At 49.6% G+C, this 21,922-nt stretch overlaps 6 protein-coding genes across 6 annotated transcripts; 4 read left to right on the top strand and 2 right to left on the bottom strand.

Annotated features, from left to right (window-relative positions):
- Window positions 1-196: 196 nt before the first annotated feature.
- On the top strand, window positions 197-2,573 carry N7489_011611 (uncharacterized protein; the record flags this gene model as incomplete). The annotated part of the gene is made up of 14 exons (XM_056717360.1): window positions 197-309; window positions 384-461; window positions 527-622; window positions 674-739; window positions 796-861; window positions 915-964; window positions 1,009-1,175; window positions 1,234-1,603; window positions 1,661-1,811; window positions 1,864-1,940; window positions 2,003-2,069; window positions 2,130-2,206; window positions 2,277-2,348; window positions 2,407-2,573. Coding segments are annotated over 14 exons (1,617 nt in total), but the record flags the coding sequence as incomplete, so codon positions are not given.
- A 2,174-nt stretch (window positions 2,574-4,747) lies between these two features.
- N7489_011610 (sugar porter family MFS transporter) lies at window positions 4,748-6,719 on the top strand (the record flags this gene model as incomplete). The annotated part of the gene is made up of 7 exons (XM_056717359.1): window positions 4,748-4,821; window positions 4,880-4,897; window positions 4,960-5,066; window positions 5,116-5,346; window positions 5,397-6,160; window positions 6,214-6,350; window positions 6,407-6,719. 7 exons carry the CDS (start codon window positions 4,748-4,750, stop codon window positions 6,717-6,719), a joined length of 1,644 nt encoding a protein of 547 aa, XP_056564981.1.
- A 252-nt stretch (window positions 6,720-6,971) lies between these two features.
- N7489_011609 (uncharacterized protein) lies at window positions 6,972-8,014 on the bottom strand (the record flags this gene model as incomplete). Its single annotated transcript, XM_056717358.1, has 2 exons — window positions 6,972-7,368; window positions 7,425-8,014. The coding sequence occupies 2 exons, from the start codon at window positions 8,012-8,014 to the stop codon at window positions 6,972-6,974; spliced, it is 987 nt and encodes a 328-aa protein (XP_056564980.1).
- Window positions 8,015-9,314: 1,300 nt separating this feature from the next.
- On the top strand, window positions 9,315-9,629 carry N7489_011608 (uncharacterized protein; the record flags this gene model as incomplete). Its single annotated transcript, XM_056717357.1, has 2 exons — window positions 9,315-9,329; window positions 9,396-9,629. 2 exons carry the CDS (start codon window positions 9,315-9,317, stop codon window positions 9,627-9,629), a joined length of 249 nt encoding a protein of 82 aa, XP_056564979.1.
- A 7,825-nt stretch (window positions 9,630-17,454) lies between these two features.
- N7489_011607 (putative MFS transporter) lies at window positions 17,455-19,300 on the top strand (the record flags this gene model as incomplete). Its single annotated transcript, XM_056717356.1, has 4 exons — window positions 17,455-17,609; window positions 17,661-17,972; window positions 18,033-18,627; window positions 18,722-19,300. The coding sequence occupies 4 exons, from the start codon at window positions 17,455-17,457 to the stop codon at window positions 19,298-19,300; spliced, it is 1,641 nt and encodes a 546-aa protein (XP_056564978.1).
- Window positions 19,301-20,174: 874 nt separating this feature from the next.
- glnA (glutamate--ammonia ligase) lies at window positions 20,175-21,670 on the bottom strand (the record flags this gene model as incomplete). The annotated part of the gene is made up of 5 exons (XM_056717355.1): window positions 20,175-20,614; window positions 20,669-21,173; window positions 21,394-21,486; window positions 21,564-21,602; window positions 21,668-21,670. 5 exons carry the CDS (start codon window positions 21,668-21,670, stop codon window positions 20,175-20,177), a joined length of 1,080 nt encoding a protein of 359 aa, XP_056564977.1.
- Between the last annotated feature and the right edge of the window lie 252 nt (window positions 21,671-21,922).

The following is a 21,922-nucleotide window of genomic DNA, read 5'->3' as shown; positions in this document are numbered from 1 at the left end:
CGCATCGACAACCACGTTGGTAAGTGTCATTCTTCGCGTTGACTTTGCACCGCCTCTCTCGATGGTCCTAGTAGAACGATCCACGTGAAAAGATCGTGTTCGACTCTCCTGTGATCTTGTCTTATCTGTCTCTCTCTGCCTTCTCTCACGACTTCCCGGTCCCCATCCCTATTCATTCCTCCACCCCGGTGAAGGAGACTTTCACAACGGCAATACTGCTTTGGGGGTGTGTCTAACGAACGTGTTTATCAGGTTGACCAAAATGGAGAATATCCATGGAGCCCACGACGATGGCTTCACCTGCGGACAGTGAGTCCCCCCAATAATCTATATTTCAAGGCCCGGGAAATTTTTCCAGGAAACCCAGTTACTCACAAACTCAGGTGTGGTGAACCTGGCCACATGACTCGCCAGTGTCCGAATGACTCTGTTCCTCTGGGAGCTAGAGACAGCAACGCAGGGTAAGTTGGTCTTGCACTTTCCATGTCATATTGTGCCAGCGCATCTAACCAATACTGAAATACAGCAATGCCTATGGCAACTACAACGACGGCAATGGCGGAGGATACGGTGAATACGCCGGTGGTGGTGGGCGCGCTTGCTACAATTGTGGCCAAGAAGGGTAAGTCGTTGCCCTCTATGTACTTGCTAAATTGTACTGATGACAATGCAGCCATAGCAAAGCCGAGTGTCCCGAGCCTCGCAAGACGGGTTCATGCTTCAACTGTGGCCAAGAAGGGTGAGCTATTATTGAACATCTCATGTGTTACGTCGTTAATTGATTTCCCGAAACAGTCACTCCAAGGCCGAATGCACCGAGCCTCGCAAGACGGGTCCTTGCTTCAACTGTGGCGAAGAAGGGTGAGTCGTTGCGGAATGCTTTGTACTGTACTTTGCTAATTGACTTAAAACAGTCACTCCAAGTCCGAATGCACTAAGCCCCGCGTGTTCAAGGGCACCTGCCGTATCTGTGAAAAGGAAGGTCACCCAGCTGTTGATTGTCCCGAGAGACCCCCGATGTCTGCAAGAACTGCCAGACTGAAGGCCACAAGACGATGGAATGCAAGGAGAATCGCAAGTTCGATCTCAATCTCGTTGCTGACATGCTTCCCCACGAAGCCTGGGCTGCAATGAAGAAAGCCAGTGACGAAAGGGACCTTGATGATTTCCGCGATGTACCGAAAACCCCATACGGACCTTGAAAGTTGTGAGCTTTGGCTGACCTAACTCCAGGCACTCAAGATTTACTCCAAGGCTGTTCCCCACGCCACCTGGGCGGACATTGAGAAGAAAATGAGAGATGATGACTTCAACATCTACATCATTGCTATGGTAACCTATCACTGTCGTTTGATAATTCGGGATGAATTACTCATGAATGGATTTTTATTACAGAATGCTGAAGTTGACGATGTCATGAGCCTTATCGATCTTCAGGGAGTCCTTGATCGTGAGTACGTGATTGGATTCTTTTTCAGCTCGAAGCCGTCGCGTGGCCACCTCCGAGACCGTTGGCCTGCGGATGCCGATGACAACCTGGAACGCATGAACAACGCTGGTATCCCCTACGAGCGCAAGGTGCCTAAGTGTCTGAATTGTGGAGGTAGGTGTTAGCTTTGATTGTAGATTCCCAAGAACGTTGCTAAACCATTATGTCTAGAGTTGGGACATATCTCGCGCAGTTGCAAGGAGGAGCGCGCAGATGGCAACGATCGTACGGAAATCAAGTGCTCAAACTGTGATGGGGTTGGACACCGCGTGCGCGATTGCAGACAGCAGCGCAGGAACAAGCATGGCTGCCGGAACTGCGGGTATGTGGCTGCGACGCAAACAATGAACTGGATTACGCTGACTTCTGTGAAGATCCGTGGAGCATATTGCTTCTGAGTGCACCGAGCCCCGATCCGCGGCTGATGTTGAGTGCCGGAAATGCAACGAAAGTATTACGAGACCTTGACCAAGACCATGCATATATTTTATGATGCTAACCTATCTGTTTTAGCTGGCCATTTTGCCAAAGATTGCCCGAATGTTGCTGATCGTGGCCCTCGCACTTGCCGCAATTGCGGGTACGTTGAAATACTATAACCGGAGCCCTGGGATTGCCACTGGTGCTAATATAAATGCAGTTCCGAAGATCATATTGCTCGTGACTGTGATCAGCCTCGTGATGTTTCCACTGTCACATGCCGCAACTGCGAAAAGAGTAAGTGTTGTGCATGCCATGGAAGATTTCCTTTTCTTTGGCGGAACAGAACTGACAACTACTATTTTAGCCGGACATTACTCTCGTGATTGTGATCAGCCTAGGGATTGGTCGAAGGTCCAGTGCAAGAACTGCGGCGAAAGTGAGTTCATCACACATGTGTTCTTAATACTTGAGTTAGTCTGCTAACAGCCATTTAGTGGGTCACACCGTTGTCCGTTGCCGTCAGCCGAAAGATAAGGATCCTCAGGACGAACCTGCCTTCCCCCCTGGCTCCCCTCAACGTGAAGAGCCTGATTTGCTCGGCCCAGAGGCAAAGGGGGAAGAAGCGTTCGAATTCAAGCGCAACAATGACGACTTGTGGTAATTCTACATTTCCATGCCGAAATGGGTCTGTGGGGCTTTAAAAAGTGTCAGCAATTTGGCTTCCCTTTCCCCCTTGTTGTGAGCGGCCCCATGTGGAATTTGTCGGGTGTTGACTGTTATTGGGAGGCCTTACGGTGTCCCGATATGGGCAAGAGCCGAATGTTACACATGGACTCGCTGCTTATCGGTTCCTTCTTTTTTTTTTTCTCGAATCTCGCGAGTGTATTTGATGTTAGTTAGGGTTCTACCCAGGAGTTTCACAGTGATTGCTGACCGGCCGCGGGTCTCAAATGGGGATATTTGTTAGGACCTTTCCTGCTCTGTTGAGCTCGATTTGATTTTGACGCCGTCTCCGGATGAGCCTGAGGACAGAGGGTCTGGGCAGGAGGGCTCTGATCTGGGGACATTTCTGACGTTCATTGTTATCTGGCTGGCAAGTTCAATTGCAATGAAACATCGATTTAGTGCATTCTTCTTGGCTGTAGAGTTGAGTAAGATCCTGTGAAGTCGAATGCTTGCTAGGTTGTAGTAGGATTACAGAAATAAGTGTATGACGGCACCAAATCTTGAGTTAGACGGTAAAAAAAAATGCCATGTGTCCTGATCCCGACTTTATCACGGCATTCCTTAGTTCGGCCTGATCAAATTTCCCGAGTCGACGCTAGCCAAGCCGGTTTACGCCAACTTGGGTAACCGTATGCCATGATTCCGATGACACGCGAGCGCCAGTGAGACTTCCGACTTCCGTCGATCATTGACAATTGTTTCCTAGTTGATCGTCGTTATGAGCATGGTCAGGGCTACTTGAGTCGGTACCACATGTATGTATGTGTATTTACCTGTCATTACCGGGATGTACTGTGGGTCGAATCCGGGATTCCGCCCTAAACTGGCCTTCTCTATACTTGAACTGGTAAGTTTTGGCGGGATTCCCTTTGAAAGTATTACCATGAGTAATAGTTGCTAGGTACCTACTATTGCCACTCTTTTTTCCAATGACAAAGTACCCTCATACTAAAGCCTAAACTGCATAATTGGGTAGCATCGCGTAAATACAGAGTTGCAGTTTGATACATTGGCATCTCCGAATCGGGCATCCCGTGTTCTCGGGAACCCCGTGATTCGGCTTGCGCCGAACTACAGAATTTTGGGGACGCTTCTAAAATGCCCCTGAAGTCCAGAGACTTCGATGAAAAACCACCTACCCTTTTTGGACATGGGATTAATTGTCGATGATGTCATCGCTGGCTTCGGCGCCGGGAACTGATTTTCGGGACCTGATGTCGGTCCGCCGTGCGGCTTATATGGAAAGTTCGTGAACCCCTTGTCATCCCTGCCAAGCCTGCTTGGCGAACGGGTGCAGAAAAGGTAAATATCACGTAATGAGCGCAAGGCAACTGTGCTTTGTAGTCCGAGTTCTTAAAGTCGATAATATGTTGTATGTTGTATGTGGTCCTTTTCAGCGAAGATCAGCGGAGTAAAAAAAAATGGGGGAGTCCGGGGGAACCTGGAGAATCTCCAGGTTTTTGTCAAATGGCATTCCAATTGAAAAACAAAAGTACCTGAAACCACGCGAAACTCTGTGACCCGTGCAGTTGTCATACACTCCATATTCGTCGACGGAAACAGAGTCGGAAAAGTACCTGAGTCTATAAGTCCATGGGTACCTTTTCGGTTCAAATGTTCGATGCCACGAGTATTACAGTACCGAGACAGAATACCGTACACGTTAGTGTGTAGTAATACCGGAAGGTGATTCCATGCGAGGGGCTTCGCATGGCTAAATGCACCTTTTTGACGCCGATTGCCTGGTGGATCCTGTAATATAACCTGGACATGTTGTACTCGGCCGCGAAGACGGAAAGTATAGTTGCGCCCCCCAATCAGGCGATGGAATAGACATCATCAATGCAACCTTGGCCCTACTTCTCATTGGCTTGTCTGTTGCTGGTTCTGAGTTCCGATTTGGTTCCAAAGTATATGATCATTCGATGTGGATCGCCCCAGGGCTCCTTTTGATGGGGTTTATAAACGACTACCCTACCTAGGTAGAGCTCACTTGGATCTTCTCTTCTCCCGCTTAGTCCATTCAAATCCCATTTCTAGCAAATAGTCGGACTCACTTCCTTTTTACCTGATCCTTCTATAAACAACCTACTCACCATATCCGGCGTCATGAAGCCATACTTCGGCCTTCGGGGCACGAACCTGAATATCATGATCGGCGTCATTGCTGGTCTTGATTTTCTGTATGTTGGTCTTTCACTTATCTGTCGAGACACACAGCACTAACGTGGAATTTCACAGGCTATTCGGATATGACCAGTATGTGACCAGAAGCTATACATGAGAGATCGAGTTGGAGCTCTCTTGCTAACAGTCAACAGAGGTGTTATGGGAGGTCTGTTGACATTGAACTCATTTATTACAGTCTTCCCTGAAATCGACACCACTAAATCGAGTTCATCGACAAGTAACAATGCGACTACACAGGGTACGTGACTTCATGGGAGCCTTACATTCATCCATAACTAATGTATCAGGAATCACTATCGCCTCTTATAACCTGGGCTGTTTCCTCGGCGCAGTTCTCTGTATCTGGGTTGGAAACTACCTTGGTCGTCGTAAGACGATTTTTGCTGGCTCCATCATCATGGTGGTCGGGGCCACACTGCAGGCCTGTGCTTACTCGGTGCCGCATCTCGTTGTCGGCCGTATTGTCACTGGTATCGGCAACGGCATGAACACCTCTACCGTCCCTACATGGCAGTCTGGTAAGTATTTGGCTTTGTTGAATATGAAGCACGATGCTTATATTACTTAGAATGCTCCAAGTCTCACCACCGCGGAAAACTTGTCATGTTCGAGGGCTCCTTGATTGCTGCTGGAATTACGATCAGTTACTGGCTTGACCTCGGATTCTCCTTCCTTGACCCTAGCTCCGTTGCCTGGCGTTTCCCAATCGCCTTCCAAAACGTCTTCGCGCTGGTCATCCTAGTCTTCGTGCTGCCGCTCCCCGAATCGCCTCGCTGGCTGATTCTGAAGGGCCGCGAACTGGAAGCTTTGCAGGTTCTCTCCGCAATTCTCGACTTGGATGAGAGCGATCCCTACGTCCACTCCGAATTCTCCGCTATCAAGGATGCAGTCCTGGCTGCCTCGAGTGTCAGCTTCCGTGACTTGCTCACTATGGATGAAAACCGCCACTTCCACCGTGTTGTACTTGCCTACGTCAACCAGATGTTCCAGCAAATCTCCGGTATCAACCTGATTACTTACTACGCTGCTACCATTTACGAGAACTCCCTCGGTATGGATGGCCTGACATCGCGCATTCTAGCTGCCTGCAACGGCACTGAATACTTTTTGGCGTCTTTGATCCCCATATTCATTATTGAGAAGGTGGGCCGACGAGTTCTGATGCTGATCGGTGCCGCTGGCATGTCGATCTCCATGGCCGTTTTGGCCGCCACCACTAGCTTTGAGGGCCAGAGCAAGCCTGGTATTGCTGCAGCCGTGTTCTTGTTTGTCTTCAATACATTCTTTGCCTTTGGCTGGCTGGGTATGACCTGGCTCTATCCTGCTGAGATTGTAAGGCTTTCGTCTCTTTCTTTCCCAACAGAACATCGTTAACAATGCCATAGGTGCCTCTGCGTATCCGTGCTCCCGCCAACGCACTCGCGACCTCCGCTAACTGGATCTTCAATTTCATGGTTGTCATGATCACGCCCGTTGCATTTGACTCAATCAAGTACAAGACATACATTATCTTTGCTGTCATGTGAGTATCTTCTGCGCGACATGGACTTCGCACACTACTGACTCAGTTCCCAATAGCAACGCATTCATCGTTCCTGTCGTTTACTTCTTCTACCCTGAGACTGCCTATCGATCCCTGGAGGAGATGGACACAATCTTCCACAAGACAACCAGCGTGTTCAATGTCGTTTCGGTTGCGCGCAACGAACCCCACCGCTACGGCAAGAACGGCGAGCTTCTCATCAACTACGAGGACACCCAGGAGCACCTGCGCCGCGCTAGCTATGTTGCAGAGAAGAATAACAAGCTGGGTAGTGGAACGGGCGACGTGGAGGCTGGAAAGGGCACCCATGTTGAGCACCGCAAGCACAGCTCGTCTGCCAGTAGCTAAGCCTTTTGAGAAGGCCGATTCTTTTGCTCTTGCTCATTTCAAGGACATTTTGCTGATATTAGTCAACCACCCAGTGAGTATCTATATCGGGTGCTGGATGGATATTTTATGAATTACGGAATACAGCCATTAAGTATTGCATATTATATAAATATCGTGTAGATCAAACCTTGGAACGTATCAACGATAAGATTCAATCACAAATGACCCCATTGAACTTCCATGCCTTAAACCACATCCTACCCAAGCTCCTCACAGCCCAAAGGCCAATCCACCAATTGCAGCAGCCAAGACCGCAGCCAGGATGCCAATTCCATTCCCAATAATGCTCACACTCGCAGCAGAACCAGTAGAACCTTCCCCATTGAGTGGACCTGCGATAATCCCATATGTCGAATCAAGCGACGAAGTAGCAGTCGGAGCAGGGGAACCCGTTCTCAACGTGACAGGGTCCGACGAGCTTGCCAGAGAAGTCGCCTCGTAAGGAGTCGAGAACGAGTAACTAGACGAACTCTCCCTGAGCGAGGAAGTCGCCTCAGCGCTATTCGACGCAAAAACAGAAAAGACAGTGCGAGTAGTGGTGGTAGTAGACGTAACCGTCCGAACAGTGTAGGGGGCATAAGAAGTCCAGTAATAGAACCAATAAGTCCTATAAGAAAGTCAGCAAGTCAGCGAACCATACAAGACACCAAACCAAACCCATACCAGTAGATAGTAGTATAATAATAATCCCAATCAACATCAACATAAGTTGTCGTAGCAGTCTCCGTCTCCGTCTCAGTAGACGTAGACGTAGACGTAGTATCCGACCCCGTAAGCGACCCCCCAGACCCAATCCCATCATGTTCCCCCGAACAACCCGTCAACGGACAACAAACCTTGCGCCCTTTATAGATACGACACGTCTTCCCCGCGGGACAGTAGTAACCACCGGTACAGCACTGCCCATCACTCGGCGCACATCCCGTTGAGCCAGCGCAGCACTTATACCCAACCCGACACGTCCCACCGCCGGTGCAGCACGTCTCGCCTGCATCGGCGCAGTACCCGTTCCCGCAGCATTTCCCGCCGGTCGGACAGCAGCGCCGGGAGTTGTAGGCGCATTGGCTGTACCCGGCGCGACACTGCAGGTCGCGGGTGTTTAGTGGGGTATCGAAGAGGGAGAAGATGTCGTCTGTGGTCAGGGTCATGTTGGTGAAGAGTTGGGGTGAGTCTTCGGTGGATGTGCTGGTTGCTATATTGGCTAGCAGGAGGGATAGCACTAGGGCTGTGAGGGAGGGGAGTGGGGAGAGCATATTGGGGAGATATTAGGGGTATAGACAGAGATTGGGTAGCTTGTAGCGGTGGGCTTGGATGGCACCCTGCTTGTGTTTCTCTTTGGAGAATGTGGAGGTCGAGGTGGAAGTGCCATTTTATACATGGAGGGTCGATACATCTATACGGCTGAATTGAAGGTGAACACCCGAGAGAGTCTGTTTAGGGTTGTTGTTCGTATTCGCGGGAATACGGGGGCATTTGACTTATGCTGGTTGGGCCTGTTGCTCGCAAATACGAGGTGGCCCTGCTTGGCGGACTCGAGCCGCTTTTTTTGGGTTCTTTTACGGGTTTCGCTGTATAGGACCAAGAAGAGACTTGAAAATGTAGACATCTAGGCTTGGTAGGTAGAGGCAAAGGGTCAGGTGGTCTTGCGGTTGAACTGGCCACTTATTATTTGTAGTATTTCGTGTTTGCTGTGCCTCTTTGTCAAATAAAGAGCTACTTCATATATATAGGTAGCCCTTCTACTTCTCTCGTTATTTCTTCATTCCACCTACCTCAGCTATTTTGGAATGGGCGCTATATACAAAGGCAAAATGACTATGGCTATATACAAGTAGCTTTACCTGAAAGGAAGTATATACGCAACTTGCACCCACTACAATCAACAATCACAGCAAAGTATGACCTATTAGCCTACAAGACCTCAGAACAACGCGCTAGCTACAGATATGGCTACAGTGCAATATAGCCATAACCACCTCTCCTATTTACCGAAATCCTTAACCAGTGAGATACACTCCGATCCCCTAAAAACTCAGCTAACACGGATAAAGTGGCCGACACCCGGCCCATCCCTTCACCTGCGCTCAACCGGGAGAGCTCTCAAAGCTCAAAGCGGACCCGTCACCGCACCCGCGATCGTGGACAAACGAGGGCATCGCCTTATGGACAAGCAGGAAGCTATGATGAACGATTTACATTACCACTGGTTCTACAGAGATCAGCTGAAGGGCATGGAGAAAGATTTGGAGTGGCTTCACCAGGAAGCTCTCGTCATCTTTCCTAGCTAGGAACGTGATGGCCACGCTCCACGGCTGTGTTCGTGTCAGACTTATCAACTGCGATGTCTATACAATTGTGCGTTTGACTCAAATCTCTCCTTTATTTCCTATCTGTTTACTTGCTTCCGGAAGACTTCTTTTACATTCACCCCATTGGATCGAAATGTCCTATCCGTGCGCAAACATGGAGTCTTAAAACATTGGCTGACGGCATATTAAACAGGATATCCAAGAGGAACAAGGGGAGGAAAAGGGACACAGCTCCCTCGAGAAGATGGCGGCACAGAGCGTGATCACCCATCACGCGCATATATAAAGAGTGGGAGCTACTTGCTGATTCACTATACCAACACAGTCCGGCCATTTCATCACCCCGCCGGACGTTCGACTGTCCGATGCTCCCGTTTTTCTGGTCATTACTACGGGCGTCCCCATCCGCCAACGCCATGTCCGTTGGCCTGCGGACTTTAACTCCGATGGTGACATCGAACCGCCTAGGTGGCCGATGGGAGAGCCAGTTGTTCTGTGGACCTTGGGTTGCCATTCCTCGCCGTGTATGCCGGATTACCACGTATATACCGGAGGATAGCTGTATCCGCGTGGTCTGTATCATCGGCGAACTAGGCATTTTCTTCGCGTGACCACGCACGAACCTGTTATGCTAGGGATTCTCGAAATCGTGTTGTCATTCGATAGATGCAAGATAGACATTGGGGGAGCATGAGTGTTGAAGGGGGCTTAAGCCTAAGGAGTATTAAGAGTGTAATTCATTGGAAAAGCAATACGAGTATGATTGGTGCATAGTGGTCTCGAAGGTATTCAAATTATCAAGATACACATCGTGAAGCTGGCATGAGATGCGTAAACTAATATAGAGACGGTTTCTTCCTAACTAGACTAACAAGGCAAGATAGTAGCAATTATGCACGTCTTTGTCCGTCCACCCAAGGAGTCTCGCAGTAATTTCGTTAATTTAGATTCCCTGTCCGATGTTAGTTCTCTTTCTAAATATATCTACAACTAGCCCAGTCCAAGCTTGTTTCCATTCTCAGCTCGTACCATGATCGAGCTTGCTACTGCATCGCGGTTTGCCTCTTCGCTACTGTCAAACACAGTACAGCTTGTTCCTATTCATGGATGACTTTTGTTTCATCCCCTCCAGACCGCAAGCGGCAGACTTATCAACTAATGCATTGATGACCTGTCCAAGCGTTAGCAAGCTCTAGGGATCTTGAGGGAGATGTGACGATCTGGAGGTTCTTGCGGTCACGTGATGATGTTTGTTTCCAGGCATGTGACAGACTAGAGTCCGGGACGAGGGTCGACAGAGATTTCTGCCTGAAGTCCCCGACTAGAGGTCTCGACGCACAAAAGGATCTTGTAGTGTCGATCCTTTCCCCTTTTTCTCTTTCCCCCTTGTACTTAGTATTTTGAAATCAAATGCACTCTTTTCTCGTGAAGAACTGGCAGGTCACATAATACTAAGTACCATCTCAATTTCTTTATGACAGTACGGCTGTACAAACCATCAATTTGATTGGTTTCGGCCCCGTCACATCCCCACTTTCGTTCCTTGGCACCGTACAGCCAAGACCTTGACCCACGTTGATCCCGGACCCGTACCGAGAACCACCGACCAATCAAGATGGTCGGTCCGAGACGAAACCCACCCACGAATCGGGACAGACAGCCTGTCCCCGTGCCTGATGAAGAGACTGAGCAAGAAACTGTCGCTGCTCATGAACCGCATACCCCGACCCCCGATCCGCAGAGACCAGTTGATACTGGTGAACGTGATGAAGAAGAAGAACCGATCAGCGCACGGTTGCGCCAGACACCGAGAAGTGAAAGATTTGTTGAGCTTGCTCGTGATCACCAGAGACTGCGAAATCTGGTCCAGGAACTCGAAGATGAGATCATTGTACTGAGAGCAGAGAGAACTGAACCTGACAATGCTATGGAAGCACTCCGCATCGAGCGAGACGAGGCCATCGCCCATAGAGACATCGCTATCCGCGAACGTGGTGAACTTGCCTTCCGTCTCCTGAATCTCCAAGGTCAGAATCAGCATAGTACCGGCGCACCGATTGTGGAGGCCGCTACCGCTCGGAAGTCCACCAAAATGCCTGATGCACCCATGCTGAACGACGGAAAGGAAGTCCGATTTGAGACTTGGGAAACTGTGATTCGCCAGAAACTCGAGGCAAACGCTGACCATTACCCTTTGCCTGTTCACCGCAAGCTCTATGTCCAGAGTCGTTGCGAAGGTAAAGCTCAGCTACACATTGCTCCCCGGATGAGCTCCGATGCTAGCATCCCGTACGCAGACGCTGAGGATATTATCCTTCACCTGAAGACTGTCTTCGCGAACCCAAACCGACGTGCAGAAGCTTACACCGCATACCATAAGCTCAAGATGAAACCGAAGGATAGTTTCACTGATTTCCTTGCGGAGTTCATGCAGCTCGCCGAAGAAGCTGTCGTTGTTGCCGAAAACCGCAAGCGTGATCTGTATTCGAAACTCCCGTACCTACTTCAGAGTCAAGTCATGTGGGCAGTCAACCAAGATACTGTCTCATTCGATGCATTCACGCAGAGCTGTCAGAGCATGGCGCACGAGATCAGTCTCCAGCAGGAAGCAAAGACCTCCTCACGTACCCGATCTACGATCCCCGCTGCCGGTGCCGGAGGTGCATCCGCCGCGAACCAGTCAAGCACTCCCCGCGTGAAGCGCGAGTACACTCCGAGTCTGTCTGCCTCCGAAAGAGAGACCTTGATGAGAGAAGGACGATGCTTTAACTGCAAGGAACATGGACATATGACCCGTGATTGTCCGAAGAAGAAACCGACCCTCGCTGTCGCGACGACTACTCCCACTATGAACCCTCCCCGTGTGGACGAGATCGTGGAGCTTGAAGCTGATACCGATTCGGGAAAAGTTCCTGCCTAGGCGAAGTCTCCCTCCTAGGCGGACGGAAGGTGTCACTGTTTTCGCTAGATTTACAGAAGTTGATTGGCGGTCCCAGAGATAGCTTAGTTTTCAATACACAGCTAATGCACAATGGACGCTCATTTTCTATTTCAGCACTCGGTGACACTGGAGCAGATGGTTACGTTTTTATCAATTCGTCAATGGTTATAATATTGGGCAAGCGTTTCGGACTCAGGGTAGAAAGACTAGACCGTGAATGCCCAGTGCGAGGTTTCAACGGTAAACTAGCAGAACCTATACGACATGTGGCTTTCCTTACGATTTGTATCGATGGAAGGATTCAACGACAGATCCCTATGTTGATTGCAGACTTGGGAAAATACGATATCATCCTCGGGCGGATGTGGTTTGCCGAGCATGATGTCCTTCTCGACTGTCGACGACACCGGATGATTTGGCCAGATGAAAGGACTCTCTTCGATGAAGTGGCGAGTAAGATCTCTGTCCCAACCCCGAAGACTATCCTACAGAGATCTCCGCAAGACGACATTCACCAGAAGGACGCAGACCGGAGAGATCGTCTCTTCGAGTTGATGGAGACAACTACGGAAGTACAGAAACCGAAGAAGGATATCTATCTTCACGCCCGTGAGCGCCAGTACGGACACTGGCAGATACAAGAGCAGAGAAAGATGGTACGGAACATCAAGGATGAGATACCAAATGTTCCACTCTCCAATGAGAAAGAAGACAAACCTCCCCTTCCTGCAATCGATATCAGTGCAATTGGAAGAGTCGGATTCGATAGATGGGAAGCACGGAAAAAGAGAGACCCTACAGAAGGAATCGAGATCTTTGCTACCTCACTCTGTGAGATAGACCGAATTCTTACTGTAAAGTCGTCTGTCGAGGAGGATCCTGAACTTCAAGAGATCAAGAGGACATTGCCGCTAGAGTATCACGACCTAGCCGAAGTGTTTTCAAAGAAGAAGTCGGATGAATTGCCCCCATACAGACCCGGTGTGGATCACGATATTGTTCTTGAAGCTGAAGCACAACCGGGTTACTGTCCCCTCTATAAGCTGTCTCTTGACGAGCTGAAGGCGGCGAAACAGTACATTGTTGAGAATCTGGATAAGGGCTTCATTGTGCCAAGCGCGTCCCCTTACGCATCTCCAATCTTGATGGCAAAGAAGCCTGGTGGTGGACTCCGATTCTGTGTGGACTTCCGAAAGTTGAATGCAATTACCAAAAAAGACTGTTACCCACTCCCTCTGATCGACGAAGTGCTTCAACGAACTAGCAAAGCGAAGTACTTTACCAAGCTTGATATCAGACAGGGTTTCCACCGGATTCGTTTAACCCCAGGAGCGGAGGACTTGACGACCTTCAGGACACGGTACGGATCCTTCAAGTATAAGGTGACACCATTCGGGTTGACTAACGGACCGGCTACGTTTCAGCGGTTCATGAATAACATCTTACGAGAATGCATGGATGAATACGTAGTTGCCTTTGTAGATGACATCCTTATCTACAGTGAGACTCTTGAAGAACATCACAGACAGGTGAGAGAAGTGCTCTCCCGACTGCAGAAGGCTGGTTTGCAAGTTGCTCTCTCAAAGTGTGAATTTGCTGTCACGAAGACCAAGTTCCTTGGGTTTATCGTGAGTACAGATGGTATCGCGGTTGATCCTGAGAAGATCCGGGTGATCCAGTCATGGAAGACCCCATCGACAGTGAAAGGCGTGCAATCCTTCCTCGGATTCTGCAACTTCTATCGACGATTCATCCAGGGATATAGTTTGATTTCGAAGCCTCTGCATCATCTGACTCGACAGGGCGTCCCGTACGAATGGTCTGCCCATTGTGAAGCAGCCTTCACGCTCCTGAAGGAGAAGCTGGTCACCGCACCGATACTCCGTCATTACGACCCAACACGAAAAACAAGAGTGGAAACTGATGCTTCAGACGGTGTGTTAGGAGCAGTATTGTCTCAGTACTATGAAGATGACGATTTCTGGCATCCGGTGGCTTTCTATTCAAAAACTATGCAAGCTGCAGAGTTGAACTATGAAGTGCGGGATAAGGAACTCCTTGCTATCATCCGTGCATTGCAGGAATGGAGACCAGAGCTCGAAGGTCTCGCACGACAAGATCGTTTCGAGATTCTCACGGACCATCAATCTCTAGAATATTTCATGACCACCCGACAAATGAACCAACGACAAGCGAGGTGGAGCGAGTTCCTCTCGCAATTCCATTTCTTGATCAAATACCGACCGGGGAAGAAAAACATCGTCGCAGACGTGTTATCGAGAAAGGAGTCACCTTGTGTCGATAATGGTAGGCAGTTGACGCTCTTACCAGCGGACTGTTTGGAGAAGGGCGTTTATCCACTGGATCTAAACCCAATCCAACCAGAGGACGCGCAAGAAGTTGTTGATAGGGTGAAACAGGCAAACCGCGAGAGTTCGGAGCTCGACGAATTCCGTCGGATTGCGGTAGAAGGAAACAACCCGAAATGGACCCTCCGAGATGGACTCCTCCTCTACGAAGAACGCCTGGAAGTTCCGGATGAAGATGATCTACGTGCTAGATTGCTAGATGAGGTGCACCGACAACCGATGACTTCACATCCTGGTATAGAAAAGCTGAAGAAGCTTATTTCTACAAGATATCATTGGCCCGGGTGGATAGCAGATATCAAACGATATGTGGATAACTGCTTGGTCTGCAAACGAACTAAAGCATGGAGGGATCGAGTTCCTGGACTGCTGCACCCCCTCCCTATCCCAGAAAGGCCTTGGCAACACATTTCTATGGATTTCCGCTCATTCCCGAGGGACCGACACGGGTACGACACTGTCTTTGTGGTAGTTGACCGCTTTAGTAAGAGACCAATTTCTATTCCCTGCTACAAAGATACGAATGCGAAGCAGATGGCTCGGTTGTTTATCGACAACGTGATACGAACCACCGGCATCCCAGAGACTATCGTCTCTGACCGTGGAGGACAGTTCGTTTCCGAGTTCTGGACTGAGTTCTGTCGAATCCTTGGAATCAAGAGGAAGTTATCAACTGCATACCATCCCCAGACCGATGGTCAGAGTGAGATTGCGAATCAGTACATGGCCCAGAGATTACGACCCTACGTTGAGCAGAACCAGGATAATTGGTCAGAAATACTACCCATGGTAGATTTCGCAGCTTCTATCCTTCCCCAAGATACCACGAAGAAGTCCCCATTCTTCATCGAGAGAGGATATGAACCGGCTATGTCTTTCGACTGGAAAGATCAGGAAACCGTGACACCAAATGAGCAGGACGCCGTGCAGATGCTTTCAAATCTACAAGAGATCTGGACTCAGACAAAGGAACAGATTGCGAAGTCACAGCAGTTACAGATCCGGCAGGCGAATCGACATCGGAGAGAGGAAGATTTCGGTGTTGGCGACCACGTTTTCGTGACAACGAAAGACTGGCAGCTTGCCCAGCCTGGTCGGAAACTCGCCCACTTAGCGAGTGGTCCGTACAAGATTATCAATAAGATCGGCAATTCTTACGAACTTGATCTACCGGATTCGATCCAAGTACACCCAGTTTTCCATGCTAGCAAGCTACGAAGAGCAGCGACTACTGAGCCCTTAACGGGACAACATGTTGATCCCCCTCCGCCAATCAAGATCAATGAAGAAGATGAATGGGAAGTTGACAAATTGCTGGATGCAAGAACGTATTACCGAAAACTGCAGTATCGAGTGCAGTGGTTAGGACATGATCTTGATCTACAATGGTATCCCGCTGGGAACTTCAAGCATGCACCGCAAAAGGTTCAAGAGTTCCATGATCAATATCCTTCCAAACCAGGTCCCCCAATGCGTTTACAAGACTGGATTGATGCTTCAAAAAGAGATATCATCCTCGATGAACATCCTGATGACGACAAGCCAGCATTCAGAGGCTGAATGCAGTTTTAGCCGGGGGTTATGTGACGATCTGGAGGTTCTTGCGGTCACGTGATGATGTTTGTTTCCAGGCATGTGACAGACTAGAGTCCGGGACGAGGGTCGACAGAGATTTCTGCCTGAAGTCCCCGACTAGAGGTCTCGACGCACAAAAGGATCTTGTAGTGTCGATCCTTTCCCCTTTTTCTCTTTCCCCCTTGTACTTAGTATTTTGAAATCAAATGCACTCTTTTCTCGTGAAGAACTGGCAGGTCACAGGAGACTTAATTACGTGTGGGTACTCGCCCGTCGCGATAGTCAGTTCTCTCGCAATTGGAGGCTTCATGTTCATGTTCTTCTGCCTCTCGGGGCTTGGTCTCAAATCGTTTAAGACAGCAATGCCGGTGGCGGGCAGCTGCAGCCTTGCAATTGCCGCTGCGTGTCATTCGGCCTTTGATCCAAGCGAAGATAAGAGTACAGTCGGTCAATGGGGGTGAGGATATGGGGCTTTTGCCTATCAAGTGGGGGTCGGTACTGGTCAATGACCGTGTCGGACATTGCAGCTTCACGTCGGAGGATGCCGATGTGCCCAAGACGGTAAAAATATGGGATGTTAAGGGTCGACATCATGTTTATAGTGGACTGGCTTATCTTCTGTACATCGAGCCCTAACATCACCCGATTAGTCTATCTGAGAGAGCACGTGATAGCCCCGAGACCGGCGATCAAGATGATGCTAATGAGAATACATAAAAGAGATAAATTGGATTCTAACAATTGTAAGAATTGCAATTGCTAGAATTTTAGTAGTTCTGAGTCATTGCTTGGTGTGCTATTTTTGACTGTTGGATATGGCTGATAGTGTGTTTATAGTATCCATAGATGTTTATAGCATTCTGACAGCTAAAAGCTCTGCAAGGGACTAGAGCCAAAGTAGAAATATACCAATCAAAACACAGTGCATACATATATGTATATATAGAACGGACCATCCATAGGAGGTAAAGATATCCTCGGGAAAGAAAAAAAAAAATTTAAGGTTATCCTCGGTGAAGAGCTCGGGGGCTCGTTGGGGGAAAAGGGAAGGATTTTCCCTCCACCTCAACCTCAATCTCAATCTCAACGGGCATTTTGGAATTTATTCTCGGATATTTGGGTCTATGAGTCACGCGATTCCGTGTCTAGGACTATAAGACTTCCTTATATATCGAGGGAGTTCAGGTGTTTTCTCTCCGCCAAGATCCACCCCTCTCTCTTTATCAGATCCGAAAACGGAATCTTCCTTTTTCTCCCGTCCAAGTCAACGTATGTTTACCTCTGACCTCGGTAAAGGACTCCGAGAGAAATTGATACATGAATTTCACTGACTCATAATCCACAGAACTCCCTCTGATATCTGGCCTATAGGCTATTGGTGTTTTTCAATTGGCACTGCTTTAACCAGCGCTTAGGTACAGTCACTTGACTGCTTGCCAGCAAAGAGGCCGAATAAAAAAAAAGTGTTTATACACATATAATAATAATAAAACGACAACATGTCCACCGAACATCAACATGCCTCTGTCGGTATCGACAAGCAACCTGTCTCCGAGGATATCTCCGAGCAGCCAGATGCGCCTCAAAGCCAGAAATCCTCGGACGACATCGACTCCGAGGACCACAGCGTGGCCAACATTGAACGAATCTACAGGTGATTCGCATCTCCAAGAAACATCCCAATCTCAAATCTAACCTGGAACAGAAAACTGGACCGGCGCATCATCTCCGCATTTTGGATCCTCTACTTCCTCTGTTCGGCCATCCGGTCGAACGTAGGCCTGGCACAAACAATGAACACAGACACCGGCCACGATCTGGGAAGCGTACTCAACCTAACCAGACACCAGATCTCAACTGGTCTAGCTCTCTTCTACGTCTGCTACGTGATCTTCGACCTCCCCTCAAACCTAATCATGACCCGCCTAAGCCCCCACGTCTGGATGAGCCGCATCGTGATCAGCGTAGGTCTAATCGGAAGCTGTCTCGCCGCCATGAAAGCAGCCTGGAGCTTCTAGTACGTCAACCCTACCAACCCCTTATTCTATGTCATAACGTATATCTAACAAAAACCTAGTCTCCTCCGCCTCCTCCTCGGTATCGTCACAGCAGGCATGTGGCCGGGAATGACATACTATCTAACGCTATTCTACCCGCCCTCGCGCATCGGCAAACGAATCGGGCAATATTTCACAGCCTCACAAGTCTCCGCCGCGGTCGTCGGGCTCGTCTCCGCCGGCTTCCAAAAAATGGACGGCGCCCACGGCCTCGTCGGCTTCCAGTGGATGTTCCTCGTCTACGGCGTCATCACCGTCGCCCTCGGCTTCGCCCTGCTATGGTGGTTACCAGACAGACCCACGCCGCCGGGCGAACCCGCGCCAAAACGCGCCTGGTTGATGCGCTGGGTGCCGGCTACGGCGCCTGCGCTGAAAGGCGCCGATGCGGTCGTGCATTACCATGATCTGAAGCGTGTTTACCACTCGAATGCGTGGACGCTGCGGGATCTGCTCGCGGTGTTTTTGGATTGGAGATTGTATCCGCTGCTGGTTATGTACTTTGGTGTTGTGGGTGTTGGTATTGGCGTGCAGTTGTACGCGAACTTGATTATCAAGGCTATCGACCCGACGTTGAGTGATGTTTCTTTGAGTTTGTTGACGGCTCCGATTTGGATTGTATGGTTTCCTTTTCCTTTCCTTTTCCTTTTTTTTTTTTTTTTCTTTTCTCTTCCTTTGGCTCTCCAAGATCCCACCAACTAACACATCCCAGATGGACCTCATCGCCATCCTCCTAGTAACACCCCTCTCAGACCGCTTCCACCGCCACCGCGCAATCTTCTTCTCAATCCCCGTCCTCCTACAAATCCTCGGTCTCCTCCTAACAACCTACGCGGGCACAGACGCAAACCCATGGCCGCGGTACGGCGGACTCCTAATCGTCGGATTCGGGCTCGGCCCAACAGTCCCGATAACGATGACCTGGACGACGGAGATATTCCAGCCTCGACACGGCGAGGTCGGCGTCGCTGCTGCGTCGGCTGTTGTCTCCGGACTCGGTAATCTGGGTAGTATCCTCACGACGTATGCGCTGTATTCTGGGTGGAAGAGTGATTACGAGGCGCCCGGCCGTGAGAAGTATAGGAAGAGTAACCTTGTCATGATTGGGATTCTGGCGGGGAGTATTCTCTCTGCGGCGTTGATGGAGGTTTTGTTGCGTTTTGTTGACGGGAGATATCGTGGTGATGGTGTTGATGGGGCGGTTGATGGGGCTGCGAGGCGGGAGGTGCGTCAGCGTGGTTTGCATGGGTTGGGGGCTGGTGTTAGGCGTTGGTTGAGGCTGGGAAGGTGAGTGCTAGGTAGACTTGTCTGTGTATGTTGTGGTGTGGCCGTGGTGGGATGGTAAAAGTGTTGCTATATTGCTCTAATTTTGCTGCTGTGGGGGACTTTTATAGAACTAAAAGGGAGTGAATACATCTAATATTGGACATACACTTTTAGGATATTTTAGGATACCCTGCTTCATAAGAGCAAAACTAGTCAATTAAATGAACTGAAGTATCCCACTTCCATGCTTTTTGACGTAGATCATGCTCGGCCATTCGAGACTGTCATACACTCCATACTCTGCATAAGGGAAGAAGACTTCCATTGGATGCTGAAATGTGATACTAGATTGAGTTCAAGATCCTCCCATGTGTCACGAAGACGATCTGGCGAGGCACTCTAATCTAATAAGACCAATGAGACTAATTCAGAAAAGTACAAAGAGTTCAGGTTGGATCAAACACGAAAATTACTCCAAGGTGAGGGTCAGTGCAAAATTGTTAACTTGGTATTAATTGTCGATTCTCCAGAGGAACGATATCAGTATGATATCTCTCGATAAACGATGGTGCGGTTTTTCCCATCCATGAATATTCTATGCTATTGTACGTGTCACATTACCCTGCGAAGGGTAGTCGAGAGGAAACAGAAAAAAACGAAAAGAAATAAGTGCGGCTGGTGCAACGAGGGAGGGCCAGCAGGACGCAATAGGCGGACACTGGAACCGGGAGAAAGAAAAGGACAGAACAGGAGAAGGAAGACAGGAAGAGGAAGAGAGAAAAGGCAGATCACAGAGCATCTATGGGGGCTCCCTCACACAGTCAGGCCGCTCTGGTCCGACTCCCAGGTTGACGCCGAGGGTATCGGAGCGCTAAGACCAAATGATTCCTTCTATCCATTTAAAGGCCACCACACATAGTCTCAACGATGATACCAGTGATCTGGTAGGGATCAGCGTTCGACGCGGGGCGGCGGTCCTCGAAGTATCCCTTGTTATCTTTCGCGACCTGGCGCGGGATACGGATGGAGCCACCACGGTCGGCGACACCGTAAGAGAACTTATCAATGTTACCGGTCTCGTGGCGACCAGTGAGACGCTCCTCGTTACCTTCACCGTAGACGGCGATGTGCTCAACGTGGCGGGCCTCGAACTTCTTCATGGCGGCCTCAATAGCCTTCATACCACCCTCGGCACGAGTGGCGTTGGTGGAAACGTTGGAGTGAAGACCGGCACCGTTCCACTCACCCTTGATGGGCTTGGGCTCGAAAGAGATACGGACGCCGAACTCTTCAGCGACACGGTGGAGAAGGAAACGGGACATCCAGAGGTGATCACCCACTTAAGAAACAGTTAGTCTCGTGATATTCTATTGTCGGGGGGTTCCAAACTTACTGTCGATGCCAGGGCAGGGGCCGACCTGGTACTCCCACTGGGAGGGCATGACCTCAGCGTTGATACCGGAGATGTTGATACCGGCGTACAAGCAGGCACGGTAGTGAGCCTCGACGATATCACGGCAGTAGACCTTGCCGGTACCGACACCGCAGTAGTAGGGACCCTGGGCACCGGGGAAACCACCACGGGGCCAGCCATAAGGCCATCCATCAGTACCGAGGAGAGTGTACTCCTGCTCCAGACCGAACCAGAAGCCCTCGTGGGCGTTGGTCTCCATCAGGCGGTTGGCTTCGTGGCGGTAGTTGTACTTGTTGGGGCTTCCATCGGCATCCCAAGTCTCGCAGAGGACAAGGATGTTGTCACCCTGGCGGAAGGGGTCGGGGTAGTAAGCCACGGGGCGAAGGTAGACATCGGAGTTGTCACCGGGGGCTTGGCTGGTGGAGGAACCGTCGAAGTTCCACTCGGGGAGCTCATCGACACTCGTGACGGGCTTGAACAGAGTCTGTGAACGATTCGAGTTAGTGATTTGTTCCGCAGGAGCGCTATCTCACGTGACGGCGGGTGGCTGCGTCGCATGCTAAACCAAGAATCTCCGTGCACAGGGCTTATCGAGACCCGAGAGGGGACTCTAGATAAGAACATGCAGCAACCACGCCCCACAAGCCCACAGTGTGTAGTCCCCAAGATAAACAACTGGGGGACCAGATTGAGATGAGTCATACCTTTGTCTTGGAGCGAGTGCCACCGTTGGCATCAATCCAAACGTATTCAGCCTGGATGCGACCACGCTGGTCGAGGTTCATGTACTTCATGAGCTGCTTCAGTCAGTATGTGTCATTCCTCGCTGGCTCAAAGGCCATTGCGGAAATCCAAAATCAAGAATCAAACGCACATTCCCCGTGTTGGAGATGACAGTTGCCGATTCGGATGCCTGTAGAGAGAAAAAGAGGTCAGATTTGGTTCTACACACACAAGAGATGAAGAGATGACCCGTACCATAGTGAATATGGATGTGTGTGTTTATAACGAAGTTTTCAAGCAATGACTTAAAGAGAGGATCCCGAAGGAAGGTAAACAGGGACCTCGAGAAGAAAAGCAAATTGAATATGGATGGGAAAATCCAAAGGAGGAGAGAATGAGTTTTAAAGATGTGGAGGGGCAAGGGAGGGATGATAACTCTGGGAAAAGAAAAAAAGAATTTAAATTTAGTCACTGACTTTTTCCTTTTTGGGAAATTCTTTTTTTGATTTT

The sequence above is a fragment of the Penicillium chrysogenum genome, assembly GCF_028827035.1.
Source record: "Penicillium chrysogenum strain IBT 35668 chromosome Unknown utg000005l_segment0_segment0, whole genome shotgun sequence".
NCBI classification, from domain to species: Eukaryota; Fungi; Ascomycota; class Eurotiomycetes; order Eurotiales; family Aspergillaceae; genus Penicillium; species Penicillium chrysogenum.
Note: the sequence above shows the minus strand (reverse complement) of the source record. Positions and strands in the feature narration are given on the sequence as shown.